This window comes from Plecotus auritus (genome assembly GCF_963455305.1).
Source record: "Plecotus auritus genome assembly, chromosome: 12".
NCBI classification, from domain to species: Eukaryota; Metazoa; Chordata; class Mammalia; order Chiroptera; family Vespertilionidae; genus Plecotus; species Plecotus auritus.
The window spans coordinates 23,744,001-23,758,111 of NC_137778.1; the positions used below are offsets into that span (position 1 = coordinate 23,744,001).

Here is a 14,111-nt window from a genome sequence, read left to right on the forward strand (position 1 = left end):
TCCTTGTCTGACATTCTAGTCTTGGTAGAGATCATTTGCTTTGTGGTTACTGGCTGCAGATGTGCCTTTAAAGCTTTTGAGAGGATATAGCTGACCCTTGAACACCATAGGGATTAAGGGCACTGACTCCTGCAGAGTCAAAAATCTTCATATAATTTAAGTTGGCCCTCCACATATGCGGATTCCCAACCGCCAGTTGACCCTTGAAAATGCAAGTTTTAAATGCATGGGTTGATTGAACTGAGTGAGTCAATTGGAAAAAGTTTGAGTGTAAGTGGACTTGTGCATTTCAACCCCATGTTGATCGGGGGTCAACAGTATAGCTCATCAGGAGGGATTACTATGATTATTATAACTAAGATTATTCTCAGTGCTTTGAGTCACTTAAAAGCCATGATCTCTAATACCCAAATTCATCAAAATCACATAAGTCAGAGACAGACCCTGTTAAAAGCGTTACCTTTTTTTAGCCTTAAAATTTTTTATCTTTATTGTTGAAAGTATTACAGATGTCCCCTTTTATCCCCCCATTGACTCCCTCCACTCCACTCCCAGCCCCTCCCCAGGCCTTCATATAAGTTCTTTAGTTAATTTCTTTCTAACCTCTCTTTCCCTCTGAAATTCATCAGTCTGTAGCATGCTTCAATGTCTGGATCTATTTTGTTCATTAGATTCCACATATGAGTGAGGTCATCTGATACTTATCTTTTTCTGATTGGTTTATTTTGCTTAGCATAATACTCTCCTGGTCCCTTCATGCTGTCTTAAAGGGTAAGATATCCTTCTTTTTTATAGCTGCATAGTATTCCATGGTGTAAATATATCACATCTTTTTCATCCACTCATCTACTTATGGGCATTTGGGCTGTTTCTAGATCTTATATATTGTAAATAGTGCTGCTATGAACATATGGGTGCATATATTCTTTCTGATGAGTGTTTCAGGATTCTTAGGATATATTCCTCAAAGTGGGGTCACTGGGTCAATTTTTAATTTTTGGCAGTTCCATTTTCATTTTTTGAGGAAACTCCATACTGTTTTCTATAGTGGCTGCACCCATCTACATTCCCACCAATAGTGTTGATTTGTTTATAGTAGCCATTCTGGCAGGTGTGTGGTGATACCTAATTTGCATTTCTCTGATGATTAGTGACTTTGAGCATTTTTTCATATGTCTCTTGGCCATCTGTATGTCTTCTTTGGAGAAGTATCTATTTAGGTCCTTTGCCCATTTTTTAATTGAGCCATTATGCTCAATTAACATTTGACAGAGAAGGTAAGAGCATACAATGGAGTAAAGACAGTCTCTTCAATAAATGGTGTTGGGAAATTGGACAAGTATGTGCAAAAAAATGAAACTAGACTACAAACTTACACCATATACAAGAATAAACTAAAAATGGATAAAAGGCTTAAATGTGAGTTGTGAAACCATAAAAATCCTAGAAGAAACCATAGGCAGCAAAATCTCAGATATCTCTCGTAGCAGTATGTTTGTTGATACATCTCCTAGGGCAAAGAAAACAGGAGAAATTAAATACATGGACAACATCAAAATAAAAGGCTTCTGCACAGCAAAAGAAACCATCAACAAAATGTAAAGGGATTCACTGTATGGGAGAACATATTTGCCAGTGATACATCAGGTAAGGGATTAATTTCCAGAAGACTTAAAGAACTCAACAAAAGTAAGGCAGCAATCCAATTTTTAGGCGTTTTTAAGGCTTCCTTGGTCATCTTATGTGACTGAGTTTCAACTTCTCCAGAAGTGTTAATCAGCTACAGCAGGTGGTGTTGGCTACAGCACAACACCTTGCTCAACTAAAAGATAACCAAGGGCTAGCCTGTTATCTAGACCAACTTTGGCCAGAGAATCTTAAGGATTGTTGGGCAGGTTTTTTTTTTAGCAGCAGATTCCCTCATACTTTCAAGAGTTAAGGTGAGGTTCTTGATCACAGCTCATTTACATTTACTCCTAACCAGGGAAGTAAGGACCTTCCAAAGGATCATGAATACCTCCTGGTGAGTCCTTTCTAACTTGATGATGTAAATTCAGGGGAGTTGACCAAAAAGGTGTCTCATTCATTTGTGAACCTTTAGGGGCACCGTTAGATAACCTAAGAGGCATTGTCTGGTTATGTGCCAGCCATCTGGGCACTTACAGGACCAAGCAGAATGATAACCACCACAGACAAAGATAAACCCTATGTGAACACAAATCATTCCCACCAAGGTGGCACTATTTTTTTAAAAATATATTTTATTGATATTTTACAGAGAGGAAGGGAGAGAGATAGAGAGTTAGAAACATCGATGAGAGAGAAACATCGATCAGCTGCCTCCTGCACACCTCCCACTGGGGATATGCCCGCAACCAAGGTACGTGCCCTTGACCGGAATCGAACCTGGGACCCTTCAGTCCACAGGCTGACGCTCTATCCACTGAGCCAAACCGGTTTTGGCAAGGTGGCACTATTAATGGAGTCATTCACAGGGATCACTTGACATTCAAACCATGGGTCATTTAGGTTTCCAGCATATTTGGCAAGCCAAGCCCTTAGCCTGGAATAAAGAGTTGATGTAAATACCTTGCAAAAATGGGTGCTCCTGGTGAGATCATTTTGTGATTGGGGCCAGATCTGACATAGGAAATTATGAGCACAATGGAGTGCATATGTACTAAGATTTATGTAGGTATTGGTGCCTAATTAAGCAGGTACAGTTATAATCAGAGAAAGAAAAAAGGCACTGGATGTTTTTGCTGTGAAAGTTAAACTTTGTAAAATATTTCTGAGTGGGTTGATAGTAGTTTGTGGGACATTGGGAAGAGAAAAGAAATTGGTAACAGGGAGGACCAGGAGGCCTTTAGCATCATGGATAGATCTGAGTCTTGGATGACAAATCCATCAGCCTGAAAGTTTACCTTCCTTAACAGAGGCCTGGGAAATGTAGACAGTGGCTTTATATTTCCAGGCCAATGCTAGAGTAAGAGAAGAATAAAACATTTCATGTTTAAAGTATGAAGTCTTAATTGGACATTGTGGGTGGATACATTCTACATCAATGTCAGCTACTTGTCTTTCTCATCCTTTTGATTTTGAGTTCCTCAGCTGGTGTGCAGTTCCTCGAGTCCTAAGGAGCCCTTTCTGATTGGGAGATGTAGACCCAAGGTTCAAGTTCCTGATATTTGGTTACCATTTGGATAGTGAGCAAGATCTGGTATAGTCCATTACGAAGAGCATTCTTTTTTGTTAGTGATTCCAAATAAGAAGGGTGGGAGAAAATTGGAAACATTAGTTTGGAGAGTCATACAGAGCTAGATATTTGAGGAAACTAGAAGAACTCAGGATCCTATCCATTTTACAGATATATAACAAAACCTCAAAGACCATGAACAGATCTAGAATCTAATATCTACAAAGGTGCATGGTTTTCTTTCTCTATCTTCACCCCAATTTTTAAATCAAAGATAATTACAGTAAAACTAATTTGTTTACATTAATCTTGGCCTGGTTATTAACATAAAGGCAACAAGGATAGTGATTGACCATATAAAGACTGCTTCGCTGGAAGTTTTCATAAGGAATCTCAGATTGAACTCTTAAAAGCTTCCTGAGGCCAGGAGCTAAGCCAAGGACTCACCATCAAATTTTATCTGCAATCTCTCTCATTAGGGTGAATCTCTCTCTTCTTGAGGTCCCCCAAATATGCTGTAGTTCCTGTTGTTTCTTCTTTTTGACAATGATAACAAGCATTTACACAGCCTACTCTGCAGGAAAGGTCTCAGTTTACCACTGAAGGAAGCTCACCTGTTATTTTAACACCACCTTCATTTGCTCCTTTCCTCTTCCTTGACTTCAGTCACAACTCCCACATCCCCTTGGGAGGATCTGCCCATCTTAATTCTTGAGCATCTTGCTAATCTCACTGGACTGGCCTTGTGTGCCAGTCTTGAATGGGCATGGATAGCCTGGCATCCCTCTGTGAAAGCCCTGTGGCTGAGTCTTAAAGCAAAGAATGTAAGTGGAGTTTTATCAGAGATACCCAAAGAGTGTAAGTTTGCTCAGGAACATTAGAGAAATGTGCCAGCACAACTTGGACCAGGTTCTTCACTTTAAATGGGTGGATTCCTGGACTTAGGTTCCTGGATTTTTGAAGATTCTTAAGCCGATGGAGTCATTTAAAGGTAATATTTATTTAACTTTGTCAAGATTATTGCACAGTTTTAGAATTTATATGAATGATGCTAATTGTGACAATAACAAATATAGTATTAATAATGATGATGATATTGATGTGGATTGGTGTTCATTATATGCCAGATAATGCCAAGCAATTTAGTTATAGTATTCTGGGCTTGAGATTTGCAAAGCAAGAGAATGGGCATTGAAATAGTGGAAAGGAACAAAGGCCTTGAAGCCAGGAGCCCTAGGATTTTTCTCCTCTAATTTTCCCACTAACTAGTGAACTTCTTCAAGTATATTGACTTTTCTGGAACTCTCTATCAATGAAATGGAGATATAAATACCCACATTAAAGGGTTATAGAGGATTAAGTTAGCTCATGAATGTTGAAAGGGCTTCTTAACAGAGCCAGTGAATAATAGGTACATCATTACTTGTTGAGTTGAATCATAGATGATAACAGAAATACAACTAGATAAGTAATTAGAAATGGAGATAAATCAAGACAGGGGATGGCCTATTCTCTTCTGTAAGTCATGTACAGGTGATACTTTGTCATTATCAATTTCATTTTCTATCCATTTTATAAGGTGAGAACCATAGAGGAGATCTCTCTGAATAGTTCAGGATCAAGAATCAGAGCAAATACTAAACTCTTTGGCAATGAAAGCCTGGAGGCCGAGAAAGAGGACTCAGGAGGAACAGAGTTCTCCTGGGTCTGGTAGGCAGTTTCTTTCCAACCTTCCTGCATCCAGGGCCCCAGCTTTCCAAACCTAGGTATTCCTATTGTTTCCAGTGCCACACTGCAAGGATGTGGCCCCCAATGATGTGCAAACCTCAAATCAGAATTCCAGTCATGAAAGTGCAGGCTTCAAAAGGACTTATTCTCATTACAATGTATGAAATGATCCGTAAATACATATTTTAACATTACAGAGTTTAAATATTATTATACATCTTACTTGATGTCAGATTTTGTTAAATGTATGCTGTTATCTCAATTTACAAAGGTCAATTGGTGGCAGTGGAGAATAGAACTAGGTATATTTAAATTTTTTCTTACCAATACATCTGTGACTCAGATAACCCTACCTTTTTTCAAAGAGCTTTGGGCCTCCCCTCACCCCTTTTCAAACGAGACTTGAATGAGTATCATGTGGATAAACTCTTTGCAGAGCTTTGAAAAGATCCAGAGAACCATTGTGGTAGGAAGAAGCAAACCATTTTGGATGAAATCATAAGTCATTTGAATGCTTCCTCATCTCCCTGGTTGTGTCAGAATCTTTTGGCTGCACTCCCCCCAGGGGAATGTTTTCATCTCCATGGTTAGGTAAATAGAATGTTCATGGAGTTGCTTGATTGCTATTCATGCTGGCAGAGAGTAGCGCGGTGACCTACTTCCAGCAGCATCCATAGAAAGCTTCACTGCTTTCATCAGCCTGATTTCAAAAGCCATCCTCTGCGTTCTGCAGCGCCTGCCCACACCTGCCTTGGAGAAAACCTACTATGGACCATTGAGGGTCCTTATTTCTGTCTCTTACACCACTTCTCTCATTTTTGGTTCATTTTAGTCCACCTTCAACCTTTTTGGGAAAAATAGAAGTGGTGGGTGGGCAGCTTAAAGGATGGTAACATTTTTGAATTGTAGAGGGCAGCTCTAAAAAGGGATCTTGGTGGGGTTGCAGAAAGAAATCAGATGAAGTTTTTGGTGTTTTTTTTTTTTTTAAATTTAGATTATCCTTGTTTACATAAACATAATTGATCACAGGTAAATAATTCATTGGAAATTATTTGGAGGCATCTGTATGTGGATGATTCTTTCTTCTTGGGGACCACTGATGCGGTTTCCATAAGTCACTGTCATGAATTTCAATATAGCCAATTCTTACACTAAAATGGATAGGCTGGACTGAGCTTTCCAAACTCCAAGAAGAAAGTCTGATTTGAAAAACTTTCACAGAGACTTTTATCCAGTTGGCAGAAATATACTCAGCCTGCACCAGATTTGGGGGTCTGACTAGAGCCAACTGTCATGTGTGGTTTTGTATCATTGAGTACCATGGTTAGAGCTGGGGAGTCCCTACAGACCAGAATTCTAGTGCAATCATTTGAAGATTAGAAAAATGAGCTCCAGAGAGATTGCAGAGCCTCATTCCCCCAGCTTCCTGTTCAGGGCTCCTGTCCACCTGCCATTCCCTTTCTCATCACTGGGTCATTACTGCTTTAGGCTCTTTCCATCGGGAACAAATGTCACTGAGCAGGGAAATAGGAATTTGATTGTCCTTCTGGTCACAAGTGGAAAGCTTTATTCCAAATCTCATCATGTCTAAGAGGTTCTAGTTACTTGAGAAAGGAGCTGCCTGGGCATCTATCTGTTGGGTGAGAGGTTCTTGAAGTTTGAAGCCATTTTGCTAATAAGCTTTTGCCCACATAGTCCAGCAGCCCTTGTTCAAGCCTATTTGGAGGCAGAGGAGCGAGAATTAGATGATAAGCAGCAGCAGGCACTGAGTTGATTAGAGGAACCACAGCGAGAGTTCTTTTTTTCAGTTTTATGCTGAGCATCTGCACAAAGGGACTTCCTGGCTATGCTGTCTCCCATTTTGTTGTTCACTTAGCCGGGTCTATATAGGCACAAACTCCAGGCAGACTTTCTTGTCCCTAGCATCTGTGCTGCTTGAATCATTTTATGTGGCTCTCACTCTGGGCCGTAGGATTGTGTCACTTCAGCACTCCATACCAGATGGTCCCTGTGGTGAAAGGTGTGGAGGCCCAGCAAGCTCAGCCCAAAGCACGTTGTTTCCTCACTTCTTTTGACTTTGTCCTTTCTCTCTGCATCCTTCTACTTTGTCTGCTTTTCATTTCTTCACAGATGGCCAGAACACTAATGCGCTGCTGTCATTATGTTTATGGAACAAGTTGGGGTCTTTAGAGGCTGCTGTTCCAGAGACATTAAAGGCATGGGTCACGTTTGATACCAGGGTAAAGATTTGCAGGATAATTAGTGATCCTCTGCTGTTATTAACCCCTGACTTAAGCAGGTTATTTTCTTACAAAGGTGTTGAAAGTTAATGCCACTGTTAATAGTTTCAGTTGGAAGACCATAATAAAGCCATGTGGGAAAGTAGACCTACCATCAATATCTTTCAAACTCTGAAATTAGAGTTGGGGAAAAAGGAAAGTAAAAAAAGAATTGAAGAAAAGGGATAATTCAATCACAGGCCTACCTTTGGTAATCTTAATGATAGTCCCTGATGGAAAAGGCCCATTTGTTATTTTTAGTTTTGGACAGTTGGCTTTATCACTAAATTCCTGAGCTTCCTTGTCATCACGCAGAACCTCAGAATGGTAGCTGAGATAGCACAAGGTGGGAGGTTGCTATGTCCTATTTTTAGAGATGTTCCCTTTCCCTTGTAATTTTTTCATAAAGAATATGAGGCCATTCATAATACTGTACTTAATAGAATTGAAAGACAACCATGCAAAACTAATAACCCATGGACACTCCTTCCTTCCTCTAACAGCAGGAAGTTTTGTGGTAGTGCATTTTATTTGTCTTTCAATTCATCCAGTCCTTTTCTAACTCTGGGGAATTCTCTCAGAAGCTAGACTAGATTTAGCTGGAGGAAGGTTTTTTAAGATTAACAGTAGGTTTGAAGATCTTGATCTAAGCAAGGTCTTGTAAGAGTAATGGCCATCAGGTGTCACCCTCAACCCCAAAAAACTGCAGTCAGTTCATCAGGTGCGCTTGACATGAGGCGAATAATTGACATGTCAATGCTTCTTCCTGGCTTGACCTGGTCACTGGAGCCACCTCATGGCTCCTCCATGGGATCCAGCTTGAAACTCAGGAAGGGAAAGGGGCCTGAGTGCCAGGATTGCTCTAACTGAGTCATTCAGTGAATTAAAAGGATCTTTGAGAATTTCCCCAATTCCAATACACATTTGACTTTAAATTGTCCATTTCTTTGAAAAAGACAGCACCATGGATCTGGTCCTCACCGAAGTTACCTTTTGAAAAAATTTTGATCCTGAAACATGATGATTATTCTCTTAGAAGCTCAGTTCAGGGATTCTTAGAGTGAGGAAATGACTAAAGCAAGACAGGACACTTGGATGGCATGAGGAAGGTGTGATTCCTAGAGAAGGAATTTTTGGAGCAAGTTTAGGGGGTCCTGAGCTAACCCTACTAAAGGACAATGCTGCAAGCTCACAGACTGAGGCTGATTTTAATGTGATTTTGTCTTACTCTCCTTCCCGCTGCCTTTCCCCATCCCAGATTATTCTCTAGAGCAGCAAATGCCAACCTTTCAGACCTCATGGACCACCAGTGGTCCGCAGACCACCGGTTGGTGACCGTTGCTCTAGAGTGACTCTCCCTGACCAAGTTGCCATCACACACGTTCTGTGTTGCATATAGAAGCTCCAGGGTTTCTGCTTTAGAAGCCTCGTGTCTGTGCCAGTGTGATGAGAACCTTTCTCTCCAGCCTGAGATCTAGTCTGAAGATGGGCCTGGTTCTTAAAGGCTCTAATCAAATCATCCCAAATCGGTTCACCTTATGCTCAGAGGGAAAGGAGAAGTGGAGTACTATAGACCTGAGAGATTATTTGACATTGTCTGTGACATTGAAGTTATTGCCTTTTTAAGTGGTCTTGTGAAGCACACCCTTTAGAACTTAGAATCATGGATGGACAAAGTTTTACCAAGATCTTGACATTATCTATACAACTCCTCCTTATACAGATGAGAAAACTCAAAGCTAGTAATTAATTGAAGGTTATTCCAGACCTGGGTCTCCTGAGCTCTGGTTGAGTGTTGGGTCACTGTAGATTCTAGGTCTAGGATCAAAGTCACAGAGTGAGATTGATTGAATCTAGTCTGTTTGCTACTCTCTTTAATGGGTCTTCTTAATCGTGGCTTTATTTTCTCCTCTGCTTAATAAAACTGTGTATGATTTCCCATTAGCTCCTAACTTCTTAAACTGGCATTCACAACTTTCACAATTGACACCAATCTGCATTTTTTTTTTAGCCTCAGTTCTCCACTACTCCTCTTCATATCCTCCATCCTGCAGCATCACCAGACCTGCCTTGGTTTTGCAAACACACATTGTTTTGCTGTTCTTTTGTACACACCATTCCCTTCATTGGCAATCACTTCCCAACATTTTACCTCTTCCCCTGGGTTTATGCCCAGCCAATTTATATTCTCTCATTCAGCACTGCTATTACTATTTAGAGGACTTACTCATGGCCACATCTTCAGTTTCTTGCTAGACCAAAAGCTCCTTGAGAGTAAGGACCATGTCACACAGTTGACTGACTGGCAAAAATGGTGTGCTCCAAAAATATTCGTACCCTAAGAAGCATTGACATGACAATTATTTCAGAGATCTCAACTCCAAGTGTGATGATGGCTTCAGCGCTCATGTCACCTGTGATATCCTGAGATGCTTGTGTGGGCTCCTGTTGGCAGTTGTTTTATTCTATAGAAAAGGCCCTGTCTGAGCCTCAGGTGCAGTGCACAAGGGGCCTTGGACTAGAGTAACTATTTTATTACCATCCCTGTTTTCTCCTTAGAAGTCTTAGGACAGCCTTGCATTGGTAAAGCAATTTGGGAGCATTTCCTCTTCTTGAGGTATTCTGCTGACATCCAGTCCAGCGTGACTGCATTGATGTTCTAGGCTCCACCTCAGCCCACTGGCAATGAAATTCACAAGACATTTATTGTACCCTATGTAGTTCTTTTATTGGTTGACCCAGCACTGCTATAGCATAATAAGTTCCTGGTTTAGCATTTTAGCTCTTCCATGTCAAGTCCTGCCAAGAAAGGGAAAAAAGCTGATGAAGAAGCCATCATTCCTTAATTATCTTGAATCTAAAATATGACAGTGCCCTCTCTGGCAGATGTGGCATCCTCCTTCCTTTAACCTTTGTCCTCTATGATGAGTCTGGTCTGGGAAAATCACCGTCCATAGGGAAGGGCGTGAAAAACCTACACAGAGGTTCAGAGGACTGGCCTGGTGCCAAGGCCAGAAATGCTCTCCACTCACCTTCCCATGGGGTCATTTGTCAGTGCCCTCCCTGCACCTGTTCTTTCCTTGGTACCATCCCTCCTGGAACCCTGCAGTAGAATACCTTCCTTCCCAAAAAAGTCTTAGATGGCCAATGAATATGGGGGCTTCTTTTTGGGCTGATGAAAGTGTTGTGGAATCAGAGTGATGATGGTTGCAAAGCTTTGTGAATACAGTAAAAACCACTAGATTGTATACTTTGAAAGGGTAAATTTCTGGGTATGTGAATTATATCTCAATTTTAAATGAAGTCACGGAATACAAACTCCTTGTGTAATAAATTAAAATCCTGTAGCACAAAAACTCCTGAAAGACCACTTGGATTTTCTCCTCAACTGTGTCCTCTCTCTGTGCATGTTCAAAGGTCGGGCCGTGCAGTGTGTGTGCTGGGAGTGGAGAGGAATGACAGCCGTTCATCTGTTTCATTCCCTGTTGTGTCATGCGCAGTGACCTTGGTCTGGGTATTGACTTGTCTTTGCTTCCACAGTTAAAACAGAGGTAATGAGCCTGACCCACTTGATGAGGACCTGGGAAATAAAAATCCAGTTTGTTAAGTGCTTTAGAGCGATGAGGGCCAGCTTCCCTCTGAATGGGTACAGGAAGGGTTGAAGAGACACCGACATGTGTGGAATAAATCCCAGGTGCGGGCGGGAGGCTGGGCGTGTGTTGTGCTGGGTGATTCAATTATGCCACTAGGTGCTCCATTAGGAACCGGTGCTGCTGGTGACTTATGTCTATGGCGAGAAGGAGACTGAGTTTGGTTTCTGCAACAATGACAGGAAAGGGACTTAGGGGAGGAGGGTGAGTTTCCCAGGAGGAATCTTCCCGGTGCTTGGTTGTGAAGGCTTGATGAGTGAGGGTAAGTGCCACCTAGTAGGGTTTGTGACTGGAGGGGTTTCTACTGGTCTAAGCAGGCATCCTCAGTGGCACGCCCAAGGCTTTCTATTCACCTGGTAATCAGAAAACCTCCTTAGAGGAAAGGTGAATCGGGAAGCCTGAGTCCCTGCCTCACCCACAAATGGGGCTGTGCCTTTGGAAAACCTGGACAGGGATGCAGGGAGTCATCCATTCTCACACCCTCTACCCACTGCAGCTTGCTGGATGCTATGCCAGGCACATGCCAGGGCATGGACAGCTTGCCAGTCTAGCACCCATCAGGGTAACTGAGTCCCATAGGCAATCAGGGAGAAGGGCTAAGTCTTTGCTGCTTGCTGGTGCTCCATCACACCCTGCCTTACTCTGTGCCCTGGTCTGTGGTGTGAGATAAGCAATCATATCAGTGTGTTCTAAATACTGGCTGTGACCTGTGCCTCATACAGATTCTTGTCACTCACCTACCCTGAGAGGACTGGCCCACATTCTTTCTCCTCCTCCTCATTCTCTTATCAGAGTCTGAATGCCTTCTCCCCACTTACCTGCCTATTAAAGGTAAATTGCCCATACTTCAAGGCCCAAACCAGTATCATCTTCTGCAAAGAAGGCTACTTTTCTCTCTCCTTCCCCCCTCTACCCAGGCAAGATGAGCCTTGACTCCTCTTTCGTTCCCACAGAATGCTGCCATGCATGTATTGTAGCACTTAACCACGTTCATTCACGGTGGGTTACTTTAGAGCAGCGGTCGCCAACCGGTGGTCCAAAGGTTGGCAACCACTGCTTTAGAGAACTTGTCGAGGGCTTCATGGGGATTCATGTCTTAGTGCCTAGAATAGGGTCTGGTGCTTAATATATGCCCAGTGTGTGTCTGTTAAATAAGTGAATAAATATATGAGTAAATAAATAAAGCAGAACATCATTTGTGTCCTCATACAAATAGTGAAAGGTATTTATAAACTCCATAAATATTTAAAATTGCTTTCCTTTTTATGGTTGTGGTACTTGATGAGAATATTCTAAATGTGTTTTATTAAATCTTTTTTATGTCTATGGAATTACTATTTTTTTTGGTCAAAGGTGATAAATTTTGGGAGAATCTATACCTTACAAAATGAAGTTTTAGAAAGCAGAGCTTTGCCCAAGTGTGTTCAGCAGAAGGTTAGTTCCCTGGTGGTAATAGTTGGTAAAGAAGAATGGTCTCGGGGACAATGAAGTTCAGGAGGGACTGGGTTGAGCAGGTCTCTGTTGTGGAACATCTCAAAGTTTTGACCTGGTGTTGCTTAGGAATATTAGTGAGAGGGTCATATAGCAGTGACCTCTACAGCAGAAACTTAGCACCTATATGTGAGGTGCATGTTAGGAAGTTTGTTAATGATTTGTTGGTGATAGACCAGTGCCTCAATCTAACGCCCTGAGGGCAGACGAATGTCTGTTCTTAGGAATGTCTTGTGCCTGTGCTAAGGACCCACTTCTGCGCCACCCTCTCCATGTACACCACCTCTGCTCTGCAAAAGTGAAGAGAAAATTTAAAGGGAATTAAAACATTATTTTACCTGCCACAGCAATATCAGGCATCTCCAGTGGACTCTGCAGAAAATGATTGTGGTTTTAGAAATAACCTGTCAGCCCAGTTGCTCTGCAGTAACCTTCCAGGATGTTTCTCTCCATAAGTACCAGTTCTCTGCATGGTAATTACCAACTCTCTCCGTTGTAAATTCGCTGGTATCTAGGAGCAATTGCTAGGGAACTCACACTTCCACAAATTTACAAGAGGAAAGCAACCTTGCATTTACCCCAGGGGGAGCTATCAGGGTATTCAAACTAGGCTGGGTAAAGGATGCTATTGATCATAGAAATAGTGGGAAGAACTTGAATTTTTACCTGGTCTTTTTCTCCATGTGTGAGAGGCTGGCTCGCTAGATTATGATGCTAAGACCTATGGGGGATAATTTTCTTCTCAGGGTCTCTTCCACTCCTTGAGATTTGGAGCAGCAGTAAGTCTGACCTAACTAGTTGGAACCCTATATTGTCTTCCGCTGATGCTGGCTAATCTGTACCAGTGTCTATGAAGATGAATAAGAAGACTTGGTCTGGTACAGCTGGAATTTTGACCTGTGCCTTTGCTGTTTGTCCTCTAGAGATCTCAGGGAACACAGAGGACATCCCTCTGGTGCGCTGGAGGCAGCAGTGGCTAGAGAATGGCACTTTGCTTTTTCATATCCATCACCAAGATGGTGCCCCAACCCTCCCTGGACAAGACCCAACCGAAGAACCCCAGCATGAGTCAGCAGAGGAGGAGCTGAGGATCCTGCACATCTCGGTCATGGTAAGAGCAGCATGGCCTTCACCTCTCAAGCAATGGCTTACATTACTTGGACATTAAGAGTCTTGGTGCCATACACACAGCTCTATAAGACCCAATGCCATAATGATCACTGATCATGTTAATGAATAATTTCCCATTTATGGGAAAGCAATCCACTTGTGGTGTCAGTAAAAGTTGCAGTTATTTCCACAGCACCATTACCCAACTGTCCTCTGTAGGAACATGCCTAGGCATAGAGTTTTTACCAACCATCAGCAATAGATAGGAACAGTAGTCTGTCTTAGAAAGAGATTATTCAACTTGTATATCCAAATATCTTATAATAGTCATACCATAAATGTTGGCCAAATGATTGAATAGCCAAGCTGCTTGATGCTACCAACTCCTCTTCCCTCTTGCCCTACCTGGGAGAAAGTTGGCATCCTGGCTCCCTCTCCTTGTACAAGAAAGGTCATGTCAATAGATACTACTCCCTCCCTCTAGTCCAGCTCAGAAACTTCACCATCAGTAACCTTCACCTATTCAGAAATTTTAAAAAAAAGTTTAGAAGATTCTAATTAGCAGATTTCTTTTCTCAAAAAAATTAAAACAGTATTCCTAAAGTTCTAGGAACTTGTATTTTAGAATCTTACTAGAAGTATGTACAATGGTAGTTG

The 14,111-nt window shown here is 41.8% G+C and overlaps 1 protein-coding gene across 4 annotated transcripts in view; it reads left to right on the forward strand.

Moving 5' to 3' along the window:
- ASTN1 (astrotactin 1) overlaps window positions 1–14,111 on the forward strand; it is a 289,500-nt gene that overhangs the window by 91,483 nt on the left and 183,906 nt on the right. For all 4 annotated transcript variants that reach the window (XM_080647395.1, XM_080647393.1, XM_080647392.1 and 1 more), the window contains exon 2: window positions 13,268–13,455. In XM_080647395.1, coding sequence (XP_080503521.1) covers window positions 13,268–13,455 — 188 coding nt within the window. The remainder of the gene's footprint in view (window positions 1–13,267; window positions 13,456–14,111) is intronic.